The sequence below is a fragment of the Macadamia integrifolia genome, chromosome 10, assembly GCF_013358625.1.
Source record: "Macadamia integrifolia cultivar HAES 741 chromosome 10, SCU_Mint_v3, whole genome shotgun sequence".
In the NCBI taxonomy this organism is placed as follows: Eukaryota; Viridiplantae; Streptophyta; class Magnoliopsida; order Proteales; family Proteaceae; genus Macadamia; species Macadamia integrifolia.
This window is the reverse complement of record NC_056566.1, coordinates 25,211,731-25,233,951: the sequence shown is the minus strand read 5'-3', so window position 1 is coordinate 25,233,951 and position 22,221 is coordinate 25,211,731. Positions and strand designations below refer to the sequence as shown.

General features: G+C 41.1%; 1 protein-coding gene and 1 long non-coding RNA gene across 5 annotated transcripts; both read left to right on the top strand.

The window, feature by feature from the left end:
* The first annotated feature begins 10,539 nt into the window (after positions 1 to 10,539).
* On the top strand, positions 10,540 to 12,879 carry LOC122090517. Its single transcript, XR_006143664.1, has 3 exons — positions 10,540 to 10,704; positions 12,197 to 12,267; positions 12,348 to 12,879. It is a non-coding gene; the product is annotated as an uncharacterized LOC122090517 (long non-coding RNA).
* A 3,396-nt stretch (positions 12,880 to 16,275) lies between these two features.
* LOC122092087 (squamosa promoter-binding-like protein 7) lies at positions 16,276 to 21,240 on the top strand. Of its 4 annotated transcripts, none has more exons than XR_006144094.1 (6): positions 16,276 to 17,069; positions 18,092 to 18,249; positions 18,545 to 18,771; positions 18,945 to 19,034; positions 19,121 to 19,228; positions 21,102 to 21,120. XR_006144094.1 is itself a non-coding variant. In XM_042662400.1 (6 exons), the coding sequence occupies exons 1-6, from the start codon at positions 16,522 to 16,524 to the stop codon at positions 21,222 to 21,224; spliced, it is 1,239 nt and encodes a 412-aa protein (XP_042518334.1). In that variant the 5' UTR covers positions 16,278 to 16,521; the 3' UTR covers positions 21,225 to 21,240. The 4 variants fall into 4 exon arrangements, 1 of the variants encoding a protein (XP_042518334.1); XR_006144093.1 differs by having other exon boundaries at positions 16,277 to 17,069; positions 18,945 to 19,009; positions 21,102 to 21,221; XR_006144092.1 differs by having other exon boundaries at positions 16,277 to 17,069; positions 18,935 to 19,034; positions 21,102 to 21,221.
* The last annotated feature ends 981 nt before the right edge of the window (positions 21,241 to 22,221 follow it).

Below are 22,221 nucleotides of genomic sequence, written 5' to 3'. Positions count from 1 at the left end.
AGTACGTACTTTTATATAGTAGTATGATATATATATATAGTGAAACCCTGGGACTGGTATTTCTACTTAATTAGAAACAGCTTTTGGATACCTTTTCTTGTGATTTTTTATTTTACGAGGTGATAGGATGATGATTTGCACACTTCTATAGCTGGGTACAGGAAATACTTGATCAAACAACTTTCTTTTCCCTAATAATAATTAGGGAAAAAGAACTATGTTCAGGATCATATCTTGTGCCAACAGTCCCATGTGTGAAAAGATATTTCTACCCCTTATTTGAGGGTGGAGAGTGATAGACACGAGCAACGTTGGTGTAGGTCACGTTCCTGAACAAGAACACTTCCTTAATTAATAATAATAAGGGTGAAAGAACCCTACCGATCTGAAGTAGGATTTGCTAGATGTTCAGGCCAATGAGAGCACAAGCCGGAGCATCTTCATCTTACACAAGCAGGAATACTCCCCTTAAAAAAATACTAATGGATGAAATGGAGCACTACCTCACAATAATTCAAACACACAATGAGCAGCTGAGATGAATGACATGAAAGTTCCTCTTCTCAAATTTGAAACAATCCACTCATGGAGTCCTTACTGCTCCAACTCCAAGCCATAGGTAGTCTATTAGCTCTAGCTATCTTCTACCATCTCTGGCCTCTCTTTGCTAACAAGAGTAGTTCTAAGGTCAAAGAAGCCCCCGAACCCCTCGAGCATGGCCCATAATTGGCCATCTCCTTCAGTTAACATTCCCTGATCAACCCCTTTTTCGAACACTTGCAGCCATGGCTGACAAGCACGGACCAGCCTTCACCATCCACTTTAGTGTCTATCCAACACTTATCAGTTGGTGGTTCTTGAGCTACTCTCCAAAACCTGGCTTGAGTCCCTCAAGCATATCAGATATGCATAAATAGATACTTAGATCAAGGATCTATACAACAACAACAACAATAGGAATCAAATTAAGGTCGAAATGAATCGATTGTTTCGAGATCTAGTCATGAATATTATTCTCAAGATGATTGTGGGGACACGATATTTCAGCGTAGTCCATGGAGAGAACAAGGAAGAGTTGCAGAGGATCCAAGGGATCATGGATGATTTTGTGAAATTTGTAAGTGTTTCTGTTGCATCAGACGTGCCTCCTAGCTTTCTATCATGGTTGGATTGGGATGGGCAACAAAGGGCAATGAAGAGAATTGCTAAGGAGATGGATGTGCTAGTTGAGAGCCGACTCCAAGAGCATTGACAAAAGAGGCTATCTGGGAAGGTTGGTGATGATGAGCAAGACTTCATTGATGTGATGCTTTCAATTCTTGAAGATGATCCTCAATTACACGACTATGATCGTGATTCAGTAGTGAAAGCAAACGTATTGGTGAGTACCTTTTTTTTTGGGGGGGGGTTGAATTCGGCTTTTCTGTACCACGCTACATCGTGTAGCACAGATCCAAGGGCTGGGAGGTCGTGCAACAGAGGATGTCCATCCGTGAGGGGGTATGGTAGTGTTGTTTCTTTCTCAACATCACTTGGGGATGCATGTAGAAACCGTCCCAACCCTTCGATGGTTCTTGGAGGATCAAGTCATTGGAGAGTAGTCAAATCTGTTATTATGCCTATAGGGTTTTTTACCCATTTTATATTCATCTCTATTTGATTGGGGGAGGGCCATACTCGTGCATGAGGCTCTCGACATTGTGGGACCTAGGGAGGGTTGTATGTAATTTTATCGTTGCACCAAGTTCCGCCCTTGATGGCATTTTTGTAATTGTATACAAACTTTGAATCAAAGTTTAAGCAGTTTTCCTTCATTACTTTGGACTAAAATTTGTCCATGGAGATATATGTGGTATCGTGGTTCTCTATCACTAACTCATGTACTACCAAATGGTAAATAGTGAAATGTTATACTTCACAGATCCGGCTCCCCTCCATAGGGCACAATCGCCCTTCGAGCGACCAAAGTGGTGGGCCCATTTTGGAAAAAAAGCACTAATTGGGAGTAAATTGATATTTATTTTTCAGATTTTGGTTGTAGGTGGCACATATACCACATCAGTGTGCCTTTCATGGGTTCTCTCTCCATTACTAAACCACAAGAAAGTCTTAACAAAGGCTAAAGATGAATAGGACTTCCATGTTGGGAAGGATAGGAATGTGGAAGAAAAAGACATTAATAAGCTTATGTATCTCCAAGCAATAATCAAGGAAACACTTCGTCTATACCCTTCAGGGCCACTCTTAATTCCCCATTAAGCCATTGAACACGTGTGATAGTGAATGCTTGGAAGATACATAGAGACCCACACGTATGGTCAAATCCTTTGGAATTCCAGCGAGAGATTCCTTACAAGCCAATCTAAAGTAGATATACAAGGGAAAAGCTTTGAGTTGATTCCTTTCGGGTCAGGTAGAAGATCGTGCCCGGGGATCTTGTTTGCCCTACAGACCTTGACCATGAACATTGCCCACTTGCTTCATGGGTTCAATCTGCAAGCACCCTTAGATCAACCTATGCATCTAACTGAGGGCAATGGTATAACAATGCCCAAGAAATTCCCTTTGGAAATCCTCCTTAGCCCTCGAGTTCCTTCCCGTCCCTATAAATAAGAAAGGAGTGTTGTTTTATAGTTGTCCTTATTGGCAACTAGGCCACTTGGCGATGATGACGTGGCCAGTTTGGGTGACATGGATGGAAATGATGAAATGACATTGTCCAATGTCACCGATGAGATAACAGATCCGCTTGGTATGTATGGAATGGTTTGATACATCCTTAGTATGTGGTGCGGGTTTCTGGGTCAAAACTGGCAAAATTGGCCTATTTACGCTCGGGGGCATTTTCAATAGTGAAAATGATATTTTTTGAAGATCATTTCTCTATGAAAAATATAGATTGTAATTTATCTAGTCCAGTGCATCCAATTTTGTCGCATTCTGATACTGTATGAAGAAGTTACAATATTTGTGGTAGTAGAGGGCAATTTCGACATTGAAGATGAATTTTTTAAAGTGTTCTCCATGTAACGATACAAAAAAAATTCGATCTTTCCAACGGTTCTAATTTCATCGCATTCCGTTTCCGTATGAAAAAAATGCATCATTGAAAAGGTCTAGGGGCATTTTAATCTTTTTATATGACAAAGTCAGATGATTAGGTCTTCTGGAAAGTCATGGAGCGTCCAGTCACGGTTCCAACGCACTTCATTTCATCTCAATCGGATATCGTATGAAAAAGTTATAAGTGTTTTCGTGAAACCAATTAGTGATTTATGAAAAAGCACTAATTAGTGCTTTATGAAAAAGCAACATACACATGTGATATGTCAGTACCAGCCAATCCGTGGTCGACAACGCGTCTGACGATGTCAACGCCTATGTCATGATGACGTCATCTTTGACTTTTAAGATTCAAATCTAATGGTTTAAATCGATTGTCCGTTGGTTTAATCGGACGGTTCATATTAAGAGATACCTTTTGATGAGATCTACGGCCAGATGTGTGCCTCTGTTGCGTGTGCCGCCGGTGTAGCCTACACCACTCCTACGAAGATTCTATTTCAGGATATCTCATTGCTCCAACTTCAAATGGTCATATCTCCCTCATTTTAACTCGGATTTGGGTGAATCAAGTTGCTACTTCTTTGTTTCTTCAAGCCCTACAGTATGACAGCAAGAAAAATGAGTTTTAAGTGAAGAAAGACTATGGTTTTGGTATGAGAAGTTTCACTCTTGATGGTTGATCATTGAATGAGGCTTATTGCTTGATAGAAAGTGTCTTTACTCCATTAAAGTGGGCTTGAGAAGGTAGTTGAGTGTTCTTGATGTTTCATTAATCAAAAGCTAAGAGAAAAGAGAAAAGAAGATAGTGTTTTTCTATTTGTGCTTTAAAGTGCAAGAGGACAAGGAAGAAGACTTGTGAGATGCCATGGCAATGTTGAGCTTACTTGAAGATTAAAGTCTCCTACTCTAGAGGGGAGTTGAGGATTTCAGTGTGTAGAGACTATGCTCTGAGACAACTCTGCTAACAACAGACAAGGGCTGTGAGATTTTTTAACCCTATAATTTACATTATATGCATGTATGATAATATGTATGTATGTTAGGGTTAATTGTAGATGAATGTTAACATGCTAGGTTAGTTGTGGATGAACTGTAACCATGCTAGCTAGTTGTGGATGTATTTGATAGGCAAGGCTTAACTGTAGGGCATTGATATAAGCTCAAATTTATTGTATTCTTTATTGAGTGTTTAGTGGGTGCTAAGCACCAGGAGTCGGTGCTCCTGTGTAGTGGGTGCTACACATTGTACCGGCATTATGAGTACCATCTCAGCTTCGGCTTAAGAAAATTGGGTGTGGGTACTCCCAACTGTGGGTGCAGTCAAAAGTAGTGTGTTGAGTAGGTACGAAACCTTTACAAGAACTACTCCGGGGATGTAAGCAAATTTTCGAACCTCGTAAAAATCCTGTGTTGTGGGTGCTTATTGTTTTCATTTTATATTGAAGTGCGTGGAATGTGGAATGGGTATATACACTTAGAAGTACCTATGAGAGGCTGAGTGTGTATGCGACTGTGTGCAAACAGGGACAGGTATTTCAAGTTTTTCTTGGTCAGACATCGTACAGGTTTTTGGGGATCGGAATTGGACTCACTGATTCACCCCCCTCTCAGTGACTACCGGGTTACAACAAGGAGTTCATCCTCACCATTATAGGGTTCACAAACCTTTATAGGGTTTTATTATGTTCCCAAAATACACTCCTAATGCCTTCTCCCACCTCTCACACCCCCACGGTGAACAAGTGGAATGGAACAACCTATAAGGTTAAAAATGTGTCATTTGATTCTCAATGAAGGTTGGCAATCTTCTTTTTAGTAGGAACTTATTGTGATTGTAAGACCTTTCATTCCCTAAGAGGATGAATAAATTTAGCTCCATGGGCCATTTTTCATAAATAGATTAACAAGATAATTTAGGTTGTGTTTTGATACGGCCAAGTTGATTGCTCAACAGGGTAAGGACACGTGCAGCCCACCTGATGGAGGCCGCAAGGATTCTTACCACGCCAACCGCGTGAAGAGAATATTCCCCTCGAAGGGGATAGGATGTATCCGGGTAGGACTCCAAAAGGAAAGGAGGCGGACCCGAGGAGGGCTCCTCCAAGAAGAAGAGAAACCCTAAACCCTAAGGACTATAAGAGAGGGCCCGAGAGGAGAAAAGAAGGTAAGTAAAAAGACCCACACCATTACTCCTGGAAAGAACTATGCAGCCGATCTCTAACTTGGGCGTCGGAGGATTAATCCCAGAGAAACCTCCGGGCCTCTGCCTTTTGTGCTTGTGTAGGATCAGCTCATATGGATTTTCGACAGCAACAGATTGGCGCCGTCTGTGGGAACGATAGTAATGGTGGGGAGAACCTACAATCGTAAGAAGACTAGAGCAGCGTTGAACATAAACATGGGGGAGGAACCTTCAGGAGGGCTCCCTCCCTCGACGAAAATCAGAGAAGAACGGGGAAACGAAGATCGGGAAGGTTCCGCGAGGGACCAGCGTTGGGCTGGATATTCGGTGCGCGGAGATAGTCATCCTCCACCCCCTCTTAGAGCGCAGGAATATATGACAAGGGAGCAGTTCAAAGCCCTCCAGGAGAAATATGACTGAATGGCCGAGGCAATGAAGGAGGTCTCCAAAGCTGTCTCTCAGAAGACTGGCGGAGCACCGCGAGGCCCCCATATCCAGCCCGAGCGAGTTCGAGACGAGGACCAGAGCAGTACAGGATCGATAAGGTCCGGTCATAATATCCAAAATCGAGCAATGAGGGAAAGTCCCGCACCCAGAGAAAGAGCGCGACGTGCCACTGGGGCCAGGCATGGGGAACCACACCAAAGAGACGAACAAAGGCACGAGGACTCGGGGTTGAAGAAGATGATCATGGACCTGAAACACGAGATCAGGAAGGTGGCAGAAAACCAGACGAGAGCTCACGAACCAGACCTCACTAATGACACGACTCTAGCTGATGAGGTCATGAGGGACCCGCTCCAGGTCAGCTTTCGCCTGCCAAAGTATGACACCAACGACGGGTCTGGGGACCCCGTCGATCATCTAGAAGGCTTCAAGGTTGCTATGCAGTTCCATCAAGTCTCAGAAAATATCATGTGTCGCACCCTGCCATTGACGTTCAGAGGAGCGGCAAGGCTATGGTATAACCGTTGCCGACGAAGTCGATCCACAGCTTCAACGATTTAAGTTACTTCTTCATGAAGGGATTCTCCAGTAGCCAACCCCTTCAGAAGACCATGTTGAACTTGACCAACGTCAAGCAACATGAAGGAGAATCACTGCGAAACTACATGAAGCGCTTCCAACAAGAGAAGATTACGATAAGAGGACTGGACCAGAAAGAAGAGTTCACAACCCTGCTGGGAGGTGTCAAGGATAAGGAGCTGAAAAGGTCTTTGGCGAAGCATACACCAAGGAACCTAGCTGAGTTGAGGGCCCGGTGTGATAAGTACATCCAGATGGAAGAAACCCTCCAAGCCAATGAAGAAGGTGAGGAGAAGACGTGAAGGAAGAGGATCTCTGGAGCCGAGGACAAACCTTCCTAAGAAGGCAAAAGACGGAAGTCCGAACGTGGTCGGGCAACCAGTCCACCGAAAAAGTTTGAGAGATACGCACCCCTGAACCAGAAACGAACGGATGTGCTAATGCAGATAAAGGACTCCTCGGATGCCAGAGCCATGAAGTGGCCAGGGAAAATGGGACGACACCCTGAGAGACGTAATATGGACAAATATTGCCACTTCCATAGGGACCACGGCCATGACACTAAAGATTGTTGGCATCTAAAAGGGGAAATAGAAGCAATAATCCGAAGAGGATATCTAGGCCGATTCGTAGACCGCTAGAAGGAGGATGCCCAAGACGGTAATGACCACAGGGATAACCACGGTAGAGATGGCAAAGTCCACCATGAAAGAAGGGAACCGGCCCGCAAAGGCAATCAGGAACGACGAGGGGACCAGACAACCGAGGAAGCTGACCATCACCTCCGAGATGAACATAAAATCCTAACTAGGGTCATAATGACTTTGTGGAGGCTTAGCCATTGGAGAAAGTTCAGTCTCTTCCAGGAAAGCAAAAGCATATGCGAGAAGCGTATATATGGTTGAATGGTCGAACAAGAAGGGGAGGATGGGGACGGTTATTTCCTTCTCAGATGACGACCTAGAAGGAGTGCACAAGCCACACGACGATGCCCTAGTAATCACCATGACCATAGCCGATTGCAAAGTAAAAAGGATCTTGGTGGATAACGGTAGTTCAGCTGATATCCTATTCCATGAGGCTTTCCAAAAAATAGGCCTAGATGGGGGAAAGCTGAAGAAGGTCGAACACCCATTGCAGGGCTTCTCCGGTGCCCTGGTCAAAGTGGAGGGATCGATCGAGTTACCAGTAAGAGCCAGCACCGGAGACCGCCAAGTGACGGTAATGATCAACTTCCCGGTAGTAGGCATTACTTCGGCGTATAACGCCATACTAAGGAGAGTTGGTTTAAACCTGCTAAAGGCTGTCGTCTCCACTCCACACCTCAAGATGAAGTTCCCAACCAAGAACGGTGTCGGTGAATGTCGAGGAGATCAGGAGGCATCCCGGAGGTGCTACACCACCACCTTATGGGGAAAAGAAAAGGTGGGTGAGGCGCTCCCAATAGAAGATCTGTGCGACAACACCAGTTATCAAAGGGGGGAACCGACTGAGGAGCTGATACAGGTTGAAGCCGAAGAGGGGGATAACACTCGCCAATTCCAGGTCGGGACTACAATGCCAAGGCAATAACGAGAAAAACTCATCTCATTCCTTCGAAACAACTCTGACGTCTTCGCCTGGAATAGACCGAGAAGTAAAAGAGCACCATCTGAGTGTCAACCCAACTAAGAAGCCAGTACAGCATAAGAAGAGGACCTTCCTTATTGTCGAAGGACACCACCTCGGTTGGGAGCTCAGGCAAAGGCCGAGCCGACCTGACCAAAGGTCCTCACCTTGATTGGGGGCTTAGGAAAATGCTGAGTCAACCTGACCGAAGGTCAACACCTCGGTTGGGAGCTCAGGAAAAGGTCGAGCCGACCTGACCGAAGGTCCTTACCTCGGTTGGGAGCTTAGGCCAAGGCCGAGCAGACCTGACCGAAGGCCATCACCTCGGTTGGGGGCTCAGGCCAAGGCTGAGCAAACCTGATCGAAGGCCATCACCTCGGTTGGGGGCTCAGGCTAAAGCCGAGCTGACCTGAACGAAGGTCACCACCTCGGTTGGGAGCTTCGATTAAGGCCGAGCTGACTTGACCTGACCGAAGGTCACCGCCTTAGTAGGGGGCTCTGGCTAAGGCCGAGCTGACCTTACCGAAGGTCCCCACCTCGGTTGGGAGCTTCGGCTAAGGCCGAGCTGATCTGATCGAAGGTCACACCTCAGTTGGGGGCTCAGGCAAGGGCTGAGTGGGCCTGATCGAAGGTCTTGGTCGCGGGTGGCACGAAAGCCGATGTCGTAAGAATAAGGCCTAGGCGACACATGGATGGGAAAGAAAGTGATGAAAAACTTGATTACTCCCGCAGGAAGAGCCTCCTGATAGGAGTAAGGGAGCTACTGATACGGCCAAGTTGATTGCCCAACAGGGTAAGAACACGTGCCGCCCACCTGATGGAGACCGCAAGGATTCTTACCACGCCAACCGCGTGAAGAGAATATTCCCCTCGAAGGGGATAAGACGTATCCGGGTAGGACTCGAAAAGGAAAGGAGGCAGACCCGAGGAGGACTCCTCTAAGAAGAAGAGAAACCCTAAACCCTAAGGACTATAAGAGAGGGCCCGAGAGGAGGAAAGAAGGTAAGTAAAAAGACTCACACCATTACTCCTGGAGAGAACTGTGTGGCCGATCTCTAACTTGGGCGTCGGAGGATTAATCCCGGAGAAACCTCCGGGCCTCTGCCTTCTGTGCTTGTGTAGGATCAGCTCATATGGATTTTCGGCAGCAACATGTTTATAATTACATGATTAAGGCCCAATTAAATATAACTCTGCCACTTTATTGTTGCATGCCTTTACCAAGAGAATGCTTGAATCGATCTCAATTCAATTTTGAAGTTTCATTATAAAATTTATGTAAAAGTAGTTAAGCAAGAAATCATAAGTTTTAGGTCCGAGAGGGCGAGAATTATGCAGCCTTGCCTCGAGAATGTAAAAAGACTATTTCGATTACTTAACTATCAGGTCGCAACATTTGTACCTTTACCAGACATATCATATCCATATTATGTAGACATGAACTAAGGATAGATTCATTAAACAATTAAAGATCAAGTGTTTGTATACATGTATGAACACGAGAGGCTATAACTTCTAAACCCTCATGAAATTTATTAAACAAGGATTCCCTATGCGGGTTAAATGGGTTGTGTCCTCTTCTTGCTTAGCTTCAGTGATCAGTGAGCCGAATTCCATTTCAGGGTCATCTCCGAAGTCGAAAGGTTCAAGCCACATGTTCTCTTTCTTGGCATTTGCTGCAATTGATCTTCTAAACGTAAGTGTCAGGGGTGAACATGGCCGGGCCCTGGTTGGGCTAGGTTTCTTAAAAACCCTAGCCCAATCTTAGGTCCTTAAAACTCAACCTAAGCCCAACTCTATCTTGCTAGGCTTAAGGGTCCCAATACTCTCCCTTACGTGCAGGACTCTTATGGCTCTGTCTTCATGGATTGAGTAAGGAATACATCATCGATAGAAGCCCAACGTATCCACTTTGATAGAATGTTAAGGCTTCCATCTTAAACCACACTACAAGAAAAATGGTCAATTGTTACACTTTTTTTGCTACGGGAAATAAATCCCGTAATAATTGATAACATATATTACGGTAATATTTTTCCGTAATATATAGTTTAGTATATGCTACGGTAAAAAAATTTCCTAGTATATAGTTGTATATACTACAGTAATATTTTCCCGTAGTATATACTTTACTATATATTACGGTAACATTTTCCCGTAGTATATATTTAGTATATACTGCAGTAACATTTTCCTGTAGTATATAGTTAAGTATATACTATGGTAATAATTTCCTGTAGTATTAAGAGATCCGTGTATATACTTAGGCATATACTATGGTCTACAGATTTCCGTAGCATATGATTAAAAATAAGCTTTTAATGGGATTATATACGACAGGTTTTTGTTCTGTAGTATTTAATGAGATTATATACGATGGGTTTTACGTTCCGTAGTATTTAATCGGATTAGATACTACGGTGTTTTTTTCTGTAGTATTTGATCAATTACTTATGGGATAAGGTTGGGTATGCCGCCGATATCAAGTATGATAGCATCCATTGTGTCTATCTCTTTCTTCCCTTTTTCTGAAATGACCCTCATATCCTTCCTGAATGATACTCCATCATGTGTTCCTATTGGTGCTATCCGTTAGCATACTTGATATCGGCGGCATACCTATCCATAGTCCGATTCTTTTCAGCGAAACTATTCCCACTGAAAAATCAAATAGAGGGAGGATTTCTTTCTCACGACCAAAACCTCACTGCTCTACACGTCTCTTGACCTTCTCAATCCATCGAGGGTTTGTATTCTCCGCTCGGCTGCTGTTGCAAGTCCTTCATCTGCTGTTATCGGTTGTTGTTGCTTAAAAGTTACAGGTATTCTATGGATTTTTCTATTTGATCGTGATGCTCTATTCTTTGGTTTGATTATTGCTCTTTTTAAATGAAGAACGATTTGCACAATTGTTACTCTTCTCTATCTCTCTCTCGATTCTACCCTAGCATGTAAGCTATGCTGTCTCTCGATTTTGCCCTTCATTCTGCCCTAGCATGTAAGAAGAGATGAGGATGTCTGCTATGATCCCAGTGCCTCATCGATTCTGCTATCTCTCTCTTAATTCTTCCTTAGCCCCAGTTGAGGGTCTTGCTGCCTTAGAATGCTGGGTTCTCTATGTTTTGGGTTTAAAACCAGAAGGTTAGCTATCATTTTCCATAATTTTATTCCCTGTAACTTGCTCGGATCCTCTTAGTTAGAAAAATTTTCCCTGCCATGTGGGTACCTTGGTTGTTCTGTGATTGGTGGTCGCTGCTGCAATATTGGGATTCTCATCCGTTGCATTGTTTGTCCACGAGTACTACCCCTAGACATCAATGTTCTTTTGGGATTTGGGGAAGTATGTGAATCAAGTTCGACCATTGGTATGATCCACAAGTGGAACTGAGATAATCAGTTTCCCCATTGTTGCTTCAAACACACCACACAATGGACACTATTGTACCTTACTCCTTATCTGGTGACTATAGAACCCATCTCTGCTATGTCTCTGCTAGGAAATATGTTGGGGTACTACAGTTATCCTCTCAAGGTATGTATATGTCCTAGTTCTGCTGCATGTATAATGGAGGACCAGTCCTCTTTCCAGCATATTAGTTTGGCAATCTTTGATCTGTAGTTCTGCTGCATGTATAATGGAGGACCAGTCCTCTTTCCAGCATATTAGTTTGGCAATCTTTGATCTGTATGTTGAACTCTGTATCTTGCTGTTCATATTATAATGATAGTCATTTCCCCCTGAAAACGAACTTAAATATAATATCTTTTTCATCTGCATATCTTTTTTCTCTATCCTGATTCAGACCATGATGTTGTGTTCTTTCATTTTCAGTTTTTTATCCCATTTAATAATTTTCAGTTTGATCTTGTTTAAAAATTTCTAGTTTTTTGTTGTTGAACTATCGTTGGTTTTTGCTGATCGACCTGGTTCCTTAACTGGGTTGAATGGTTCAATCTGTTAAGGATGACATTGGTAGATGAATGTTAGGACCATTGATTGGTTTCAGGTTTCAAATTGTTGTGTTCTATGTTGAAATCTAGTTTCATAATTTTTGTTAATTATCCATAGAAGCAGTCCTTAGAGGGCAGGCGTCAGTGCAATGGTGAGGTTGCTTCATTACCCTCTCCGCGAAGCGGGGGTAAGGTTGCATACATTGTGACCTCCCCAATCCCCCGCAGTGGCAGGAGCCTCCTGCGATGCCCTTTTAATCCATAGAAGCAATTCTTGTGACATTGAATAAAATGTTACATGTCATGCTTATGTTTCACAAATATGAATTTAGTTGGGTTGGTGACATGAATTTTAATGTGCAGTGGATATTCTTTGGCTTCTACTGAACCTCTTGGGCTTGTTCTAATTTTCTCTGCTTGGAACTTCCCCCTCAGTGAGTTGTTACTTTGGCTTTTCCATGTTCTAGGTAGAGCTCAGTGGTAGCAGAAGTTAATGCTCATAAGGTGTTTGTAGGTAGGAGTGTCACTGGAACCATTGATAAGAGCCATATCAGCAGGGTGTACAGCAGTTATAAAGCCTTCTGCTAATGATATTGAAACAGAAGGGAAGGATGGAGGCATAGAGATTGATTCTGCATTGGAAAAGAACAGCGGCCGAGATGCATTTGAACTAGATGAGGATATGAACCTAGATGCAGAACTTACATCCATATCTGTAGACCTGGATTTGAATTTTTAATTTGATAGTGCCAATGATCTGGAAAATGATAATGAGAAAGAAGGGAAGGCTGGAGGCATAGACAGTGATTCTGCAGTGGAAAAGGATAGAGGCCCAGATGATGCTTTTGAACTAGATGAACAGCTTTCACCTATGAAAGTTTCAAACCTAGATACTAATTTCAAATTGGAGGGTGTCAATGGTTCAGAAAATGGTCTTACACTAGAAATGAGTGGAGAAGAACACAAGTTTTCTCTTGAGCACTTTGTAAAATCCATCAAATGGCCAATTGGCTTGAAGTGAGGTAGCTTCTTGTGGCTCTTATACATGATAGTTGAATCACCCACAACCGATGTGGAACTACCTCAAGGCACAATCCAACTCTATTGGGTTCATGCCAACCCAACCTGGCCCTTATTGACCATGGCAGTGTCGAGTTGACCCTAATTGACCCTGATTTTGCCCGGGTTTGAGTTAACCATGATTGCCCTTGTTTTTTCCATTTGTGTTCTATACATTAATAATAATAATAATAAATAAATAAATGAATAAATAAAACAATAGAGTGAGTGAGAGAGACAGGGGGAAATTAGAGAGAAAACTCTCATCACACTTAGTTTGTAAATTGTATTATGCGCGTCTTGTGGGCAATTAAGTTTGGTTACAGATTATCCCTTATCTAAAAATTAGGTTGAAATCCGGATCGGGTTGGGCCTAGGCCTCAACCCAGGCCCAGCCAGCCAGCACTACCCTAACCCGCCCTTAGGATTAAAAAATCTTAGCCCAAGCCTTGTTTAGGCTAAGGGCAGGTTTGGGCTGTCATGGCCAAATGTTCACCCCTAATAAGCATTATCCGATGGGTTAAAGGAGAGGAACACTCTAGTTGCACAACCCTTGCACCAATGGGAGGTTAATGAGGGGGTACAATTAAGCATCAACAAGGGGGTGGGGTATTTGTGTTTCACAGGGGTGGGGGCATCACTTCGCCCCTCGTGTGTTTGGTTGCAAGGGTTACGTGACCAGAATGTATTTAGTTGAGGTATACCACATGTTATTTGACAAACAAAGCATTGCGATGCTCCCACGTTTGGATTTTGCTTCTGCTATTGTTGTGGCTGATGTAGTTGTCAACATTGACATTGAAGCAAGACTAAAATGCCAGATCCTCAGATAATCGTCTTCATGGCCACTGGTTGGAGAAGGGTTTTACTACTTAAGAATGCATCGAAGGAGCATCAAGCCATGCTATCATCACTAGCAATTGGAGTAGAAGGTCAAGTGTTTAGAGAAAAGAAAAAAAGGGTGGGGAGAGGAGAATATAAGACTTGTACGGGTCACCAAGTTTTGAAAACGATGATTCGAATAAGAAAAACCTAACCTTTTTTTCAACAATGGTTTGATAAAGAAAAGGAAAATAGAAAAAAGAGAACGATGAATCACTCATTTTCCTAAGTCATCAAGGTATCAAGTATAAGGCCCGTCATATAAGTGAACAAATATCTACTAATTGATTTTATCGACCCATTTGGAAAAAATTATTGTCCATAATAATAACATAAGAGTTGGGCATGTGGGCCTTATTTGACTTTCATTTGAATCAAAATGATTTTTTTTTTGGGTGTGTGTGTAAAGGAATTATACTTTCTCACTTAAGAAGCTGGAGATTTTATAGACTTGTCCCCGGATCAAGGATTTTAAACTTGGAATTAGGGTTGAATCGTTGTTTCCGGATTTAGATTCCATTCGGATTAGAATTGATCCCTAAAATCTTAGAATGGGCTTTCTCATATATGAAACCTAGTGATTTGATTTCAAAAACCCTAAAATTGAAAACTACAAGTATCCAGATTCACTTCAGTATCAGAATTAGATGTGACTAGTTTCAAATCGAATCGACTTATTCAATCGATCTAATTTTAACTTTTTTGAAACCATGACTTGGACAACAAGGGGCTAGCGGTGTCTAAAGTTGACCCCTACCAGTAAGCTTGAATTAAACCGACCGATTGAAGTTTCAACTGATTATTAAATGTGTTGAGCTCAAACACTAACAGATTAACAACCAAACGTTTTTTATGCAAGGCAACAACTTGATAGTCTCCAAGTCAAGAATCAGTGTTGCTTCGATCATTGTGATGTTTCAAACCAGCAATAACATTATAAGTATTCGAAAAAGACCAACTAGATTTTCTTCATCGTTAGGGGATGAAGATGAGGCTAAACAGATTAATTGACTGTTTATAGCCCAATAAGCCCTGATTATCCCAAGTACGATTTAATAACTAATCAGGATGAAGATGAGGCTAAACTTTTAGAGGGTTTCTCATGTGTTTGGGTGCAAGGGTCGCGTGGTCAAGAAGCATTGTTTTGCCTATTATTTAGACAAGATTTGATGGACATAAAATTCCACACACCTTATGTGGGGAGTATCTAATTGAAGCATACCACATGTCATTAGACAAACATAGCATTGTGATGCTCCCACCTAACTTTTGTTTCAACAATGCTTTGATAGGGAAAAGGAAAATAGAAAAGATAGAAAAAAGAGAATGATGAATCACTCTTATGAATATTTTTCTGTTACCAGGGTATAAGTTATATGGCCCGGCCTGTAGTGGACAAATATCTGCTAATGGACCCATTTAATTTTTTGGTTGCTCCAAGATCACTTCCCGCTAAATACAGGCAAAAATTACTGTCCATTATAATTAAGTGTTGGGCCTGTGGGCCTTATTTGACTTCCATTTGAATCAAAATGAATTAGTCTTTGATTCTCACTCAACAAGGTGGAAACTACTTTACAAGCTTGTCCTCAGATCAAGGATTTTAAACTCGGAATCAGGGTTGAATTGGTGTTTCTGATTTCGATTTCATTCGGATTGGAATTGACTCAAAAGCCCTAGAATTAGCTTCTCGTATCTGAAACCTAGTGATTTAATTTCAAAAAACCCTAATCGGTAATTATGAGTGTTCAGATTCATTTCATAATCACAATTGGATGTGGCTTGTTTTGAATCAAGATTTCAATTTTTTGAAATCATGACCTGGACAACAAGGGACTAGTGGTGTCTAAAGTTGACCCTTACCAGTAAGCTCGATCTAAATTGACCGATTAAAGTCTCGACTGATTGTTAAATGTGTTGAGTTCAAGCACTAATTGATTAATAATCAAACGTTTTTTATGCAAGGTAGCAGCTTGATGGTCTCCCAGTCAGGAATTGGTGCTGCTTCGATTGTTGTGGTGTTTCAAACTAACAATAATATTATTAGTCTTAAAAAAAAAAAGCAACTAGATTTTCTTGGTCTTTACGGGATGAAGATGAGGCTAAAGTACTAAGCAACTTAAATTGACTGTTTATAGCCCGATAAGCCCTGATTATTCTGATTACAATTTAATAACTAAATCCACCGAATAAAAACATGTTCATGCTTTCCTATACTCGACTCGATTAATTAAATAAACGAAAATAGTGAAAAGTCTTAAATTGGAAGGAACTTATTAGACCATGATTGAGACCAGCATGTTGACAGCCAATTCCCAAATTTAAGGGTATTTCAGTAATTCGACAGGGGAATATTCTCTATATATGATTTGAGCCCAAATGACCAGAATAACCTTGAGAGTGAGCATCTCCCTCCTCCCTACGGTGACTACTGAACACTTTGCACCCGTTAATCACATATCCAGATTCTTGGAAAATGTCATTATCATATTAGCCCATTAATAATTGCATCTCACTGCACGACCTTCCTAACTTTATTTTCTCTCTCTTCTTTTAGTCTTCGTCTTCACGATTTCGGGCCACCGGCCACCACCTAATTTTCTCTCTCCTCTCTCTCTCTCTCTGTCTCTACCCACCAGCTGTTGTCAACCGTCGACGGAGCTGTCAATCGTGTCCCCTCCCCCGACAAGCTCGCTTCAACCACTCCATCCACCTCTTTCTAGGTTAGGGTTCCTATCCTTTCCGGAATGGAGCTTCCACAATCCTCACAACCACCACCATCACAGGCGGCGATTGCAGACCTTCCGCCATCAGTCTCGTTTCCCATGGAGATCCCTCATGTATCGGAGGAAGTCTCCACTACATGGGAATGGGGAAGTCTTCTGGATTTCACCGTCGATGATCAACTTCTTGTGTCTTGGGATTCCGAAACACACCCGATCGCTCCGGTTCCGGAATTCGTTTCCGAGCCGCCGTCGAACAGTGGATCGGATAGTGCTGCTGATCGGGTTAGGAAGAGGGACCCTCGTTTGACGTGTTCGAATTTCTTGGCTGGGCGAATTCCTTGTTCGTGCCCTGAGGAAGATGAGAAGGACGAGGAAGAAGCTGCTGTGGGGAATAAACGTACGAGGACCTATGCAGTGGGGACTGCACGATGTCAGGTTCCTGGTTGCGAGACCGATATTAGTGAACTCAAAGGGTATCATCGTCGTCATCGTGTTTGCCTTCGCTGCGCCAATGCTACTTCTGTTGTTCTTGATGGCATGTCTAAGCGGTATTGTCAGCAGTGTGGCAAGTACGTCCAGTTTCTCTCCGCTGTTACGCAATTATGCTGTCTGTGTTTATTTATTGGGAATAATTTTCAATTTTTGATCATGGAATGTGTCTTGTAGAAGAACCCAAGAGACATTTTGGGGCATTTAATGAATAATTGAACTGAATGAAAGCCAATAGTTATTGTGCTGAAACTGCCATTAATTTTCATAATTTATCTTGCAGATGGAATTTTGTTTATATAATATAATACTTTGGCCCCCTACTGAACTACAGCTTGGTGATGATTACAAACGAGTTATCTGCAATCTCAAAACGTTGTTCCACGGGACATTAAACATGTAGTGATGTTGGATCATTACATACATATTTCCTCATATCTGAAGCCACACATTTCCTGGCTTGATCGAGTCAGTACGGGGTTGGAAATGCTTCCTCCTCTATGATTTCCCCAAAACATGCTGAAGTTCTTATCTTTGATCCATATTTTCTTCACCCCTCCTAACTTTTACGTTTGTGAAAATCATCTTTTATTTGTGACGCCAAATTAGCAATCACTGGCTATCTTAGCTGGTTTCTATGTTGTTGCTCTGAAAATCGGAGCTGTAACACTTGCTTTACTTATGTGATAACTGCTCGGTGGATACTTTAGAGTGCAAGGTTTGTATTTGGTTCAGTGTTTTTCATTGAAGGTCACAGCTAAAGATACCATTGTGTGATTTTGGAAATCCTGTACTCTGAATCTCTTTCTCTGATTAATTCAGAGTTACATAAGGCGAGTTTTTATAGAGAGAGAGAGAGAGAGAGAGAGAGAGAGAGAGAGAGAGATTTGGGACATCTCTAGGTTGATGTAGTCATTCCAAATTTTTATTTTTACTAGGGTTTTGAGATTTATGATGGTACAGTAGACGTTTGATTTGCTTGTGTTTTGTTTCCTGGTGAGAGATGGAGGAAATGTGCTTCATTTTTTAGGACTATTATATGTTGGAGCAGTCTGCTTGTGTTACTTATTTATATTTTGCTGACATTGGTTTCTGTTGCAAGGTTTCATATCTTGTCGGACTTTGATGAAGGTAAACGCAGTTGTAGGAGAAAACTAGAGCGCCATAACAAGAGGCGGCGAAGAAAAGGTGCAGTTGAAAAGGAAACTCAAGACGATCTGCCTGCTGAAGACATTAGTGGTGATGGAGAAGCAGATAAAGGTATATCAACTAAAACTGATGCCACTCCATCTCCTTGTCTAACTCTAAGAAGCAATAAAGAGTGGGGCTCCAGTGACATGTTAAATTTTGTCAGATAAACTTGTAACATGCTTCTCTCAAGTAATGTTCAGTTTGAGTTGCTTTTATAGATTGGGAATGTGGGGCAGTTGAGAAAACTAAAGCTATGGAGATATATCTGTGTTGCTTATGCTTTGTCCTCATTATCTTCCAAGACATGTCAATTGGTAGGGTGATTTGTTTTGTAACTTTTGGTTTGTTTCTGTTATTGATACAGATAGTTTATGCTTGAGCAACCAAGTAATGGGCAGAGAAGTATCTTTGGAAACTGAAGGTGGGCAGGTTTCCCCACCCTGCTCAGCTCCTAGTTCGCAAAATATCCAGAGTGATAGTGGTGTCTCAAATGTGGTTTCTGGTGATACCTATATGGACAGAGGGAAAGATGGTTCCAAATGTGCTATTTCTTCATCCTTTTTTGACAATAAGAGTTCTTATTCATCTATGGTAGGTATTAAACTACAATTGTATTGCCATTCTGGGCCCCCATTTTCTTTCATCCCATATGGATTGATATGTTAGGTTTCAAGAGGTCTTTTCTGTTTCTTGGATTGCTTTGTTAGGATCTCGCACATAGCTTTAAAGATAATGATTCATTATGTGGTTGTAGTGTCCAACAGGTCGGATATCGTTCAAGCTTTATGACTGGAATCCTGCAGAGTTCCCTAGACGACTTCGGCACCAAGTATTTCTAATGGATTATAATTGCAGTTTAGTATTTACAGGAAAATGCATGTTTATTTTCAATTGGAGATAAGGAAATTTGGTTAACACATGATGCAATCCCGATTTGCAGATATTCCAGTGGTTGGCTAGCATGCCAGTAGAATTGGAGGGTTATATCCGTCCTGGATGCACCATCTTAACCATATTCATTGCAATGCCACAATTTATGTGGGAGAAGGTGATGAATTGCTTGATGCTTCACATTCTCTGCTAGTGTAAAGTTATATGTAAATTTTATAAAGGATAACTGGAGCCTAAACATTGGTTACCGCATCTTTCTACTTATGTTGGTTTTTATAGATCATTGTATCATGTAAGCTCTGAAGTGCTTGTCTGTAAAGCTTGCCTAATAGATGCTTCAGCATAACAACCAATGTTTGATTTTCGACAAGATGGGTGGACTGTGATTCTACCTGCTTGACTGATGGTTTCTGCTTGTATTAATAAAGCAAACAATGTAAAAAGTATTAAAACTTCATAGTGTGAATCAATGGAAGTGAAACCTTTGTCTTAGTTTTCTTATTTCTACCTGTTTGTCAGTGACTCTCTCTCTCTCTCTCTCTCTCTCTTTCTAAAGTTAATGGAACTACTACCTTCAGATTTTGTCAGGTCCCTCTTAGATGAATGACAATGGTGATACAAAGTCCGCACTATTGTCTTCTTCATTTGATGCCAATGTTGACACTTTCCCCTTTCTATCCTTCCTATCCTTTTGACAATGATGGTGTTGAAAATGTCAAAGATCAGCAGTAATTATATTCTCTTCTCTCTCTCTCTCTCTCTCTCTCTCTCTCTCTCTCATGTGTCTTTTAGAGGGTTTCTCATTTGTAGGTCTAAGTTGTATCATGGCTGACCCTCTTTTTAGATTGATCTGATTCACCTCGTGGGTCACATTCTGGTTGGAATGACTTGATTCGGTCACATCTTAGCAATTAAGTCTTATAATTGCTTATATCATGCGTTTCTTAAAGATAATGACTGGCCTGACTTATTGGAAGCTATTCGAACTCGGTCACAGTATAACTCTTTTTCTTGGTTTCCTTTTTGTTTTATTTTTTTCCATTCCTCTCCTTTTCTTTAACCCCTCCATGCTTGTCTAAGGGTTTTAAAGATCCTCTGCTGCTCTTTTGAGTTACATTGACAAGAATTGGGGGTGTTTTCAAGCTTTTGCTTTCCTAAACCTCAAACTGAGTTATCTCCTAAAATATTTAGGGGAATCTGATTCCGTTTGTTGCCTTTATTTCCTCTCATTTTGAAGCTTCAGATGGAGGTGATTTTTGGAGGATTTGGTGGTGTCTTTGATTTCATGGTTTTCTTAGTAGTTTCTGGTTGTTACTCTTACTCCTTATGGGGATGTTTATGTAATAATATATCATATTATTGGTATTGATGTAGGACCCTCCAAACCTTATTTATATGGTTTTCAGTTAATGGTAATGCATTAAATTGTTTGGAAATTAGTTCTCTCTTTAAATCAGATTTTTCTGAAAATTTCCCAATTTTTTCGGGGAATTATTTTGAATCCTGTGATTCAAGTTTCAATTCAATAACATCTCATGGGATTCCACGGTTTGATTTGGTGTTGACAACTATGGCTGAATCTTGTCATTTGTACTTGGATAGCCTCTCTCTCCTCTTCAAAGGATTGGCATAAAAAGCTTAAAAATAAATTCTTATGTAAGTTCTGGCTGATAATTAGCTTATCAGATTGCAACTTATTTAAGTCGGTTTTGCTGTTTTTCTTAGTGTTGTGGAGCCTTTTTGATTAAGTCATGAATGCTCCTCCCCCCAATGGAGCATGACAATCATGTGGGAGGGGTTGGTTCCATGTAGGCTAACTGCATGTTATCATTAATTATTTGTCGTTATCCCATCTCTCTTACTTTATGGGGAGCAGTTGGTTGCCTTTTCGATTCTTTATTCAGTTTTTGGAGGACAATATCAATGCCCTTTTATTCTTGTCTAGTTGTCTTAACTTCCATGCTCATATTGTCTGGTGCTTAGCTCAATAACAAGATTAACTTACAATTGTATTTTGTTGCACTGAGCAGTTATCAGAAGATGCCGCTTCCTATGTGTGTAATCTTTTTAGTGCACCTGAAAGTTTGTTATCAGGAAGAGGCACAGTTATTCTTCACTTAAACAACATGGTTTTCGAGGTTCTAAAAGGTTAGTTGGAATTCTATATATTTTGAGTGCATGACTGTGATGTGCATCCTATTTTGTTTTATTTTTACTATTATTCATTACATATTACTTTGTCAGTTTTTAAAATATGATTTCATATGGAGTATATAATTGTTGTTGTATTTAGTACATTTATGCCATTTATTAATAGGTTGTAGTAATGGTACTCTTTCTACAGAGAGTCTTGTAATCTTGTCAGTTGTCACTTATGAAGACTAGTGCCAGACAAAATTGTGGTTTTGGTTGAATTTAAGAATAATATTTCATTTTTAGGTTAAGATTTTTAAATCTTTGCATGAAAAAAGTCATCTCTGGAGGATCCTAATTCAGTGTTATCATGGGTGAAAAGAGAAAACAAAGCTCATGGGCTCTTAATTGCCTGAGGCAAGAGGTGCTAAGCAAGTTGTGCATCTGTTTAAAGAGAGGCACCGTTTTTTTTTCCTTTGAAAAATGTGAGAATTAGTAGAAAAACATAGAAGTAATTTATATTTTATTGAAATGGTTAAATTACAAGCACAAGGACACATCAATAAAAATTTGAAATATTAAATAAGTGCTGCTAGCTCTATGGCCAAAGTCTATAAACTTAGAAACTTGGGTATGCTTTGTTCACTTGGACAGAGTGTCCCCTAAGGAAAATGTTATACACTTGCAGTGAAAATAATAATAATAATAATAATAATAATAATAATAATAATAATAATTATTATTATTATTATTATTATTATTATTATTATTATTATTATTATTATAATGTACAGGCCTACATGAGTTAGACAGAGCCTCCCCAAAGGGAATCTTCCCCAGCCCCAGCTATAAGCAGGAAATGGGGCCAAAAGAAGAAGGAATAGAAGAGGAGAAGAAGCAAGAACAACAAATAACTTACCTGGTTGCTGCTCCTGAGTTTCTCCAGTCCACATAATAAATGTATGGTAGAAGTACCCTTGCTGAGAGTGACTGATACCAAATTACCCATTTTACCAA

Excerpts from the sequence above, each read along its gene's own strand:
- LOC122092087 (XM_042662400.1), top strand. The coding sequence starts at position 16,522 with ATGGAGCTTCCACAATCCTCACAACCACCACCATCACAGGCGGCGATT. Across the intron at positions 18,772-18,934 it reads AGAGTTCTTATTCATCTATG|TGTCCAACAGGTCGGATATC; the intron begins GTAGGTATTAAA and ends ATGTGGTTGTAG. Across the intron at positions 19,010-19,120 it reads CTAGACGACTTCGGCACCAA|ATATTCCAGTGGTTGGCTAG; the intron begins GTATTTCTAATG and ends CCCGATTTGCAG.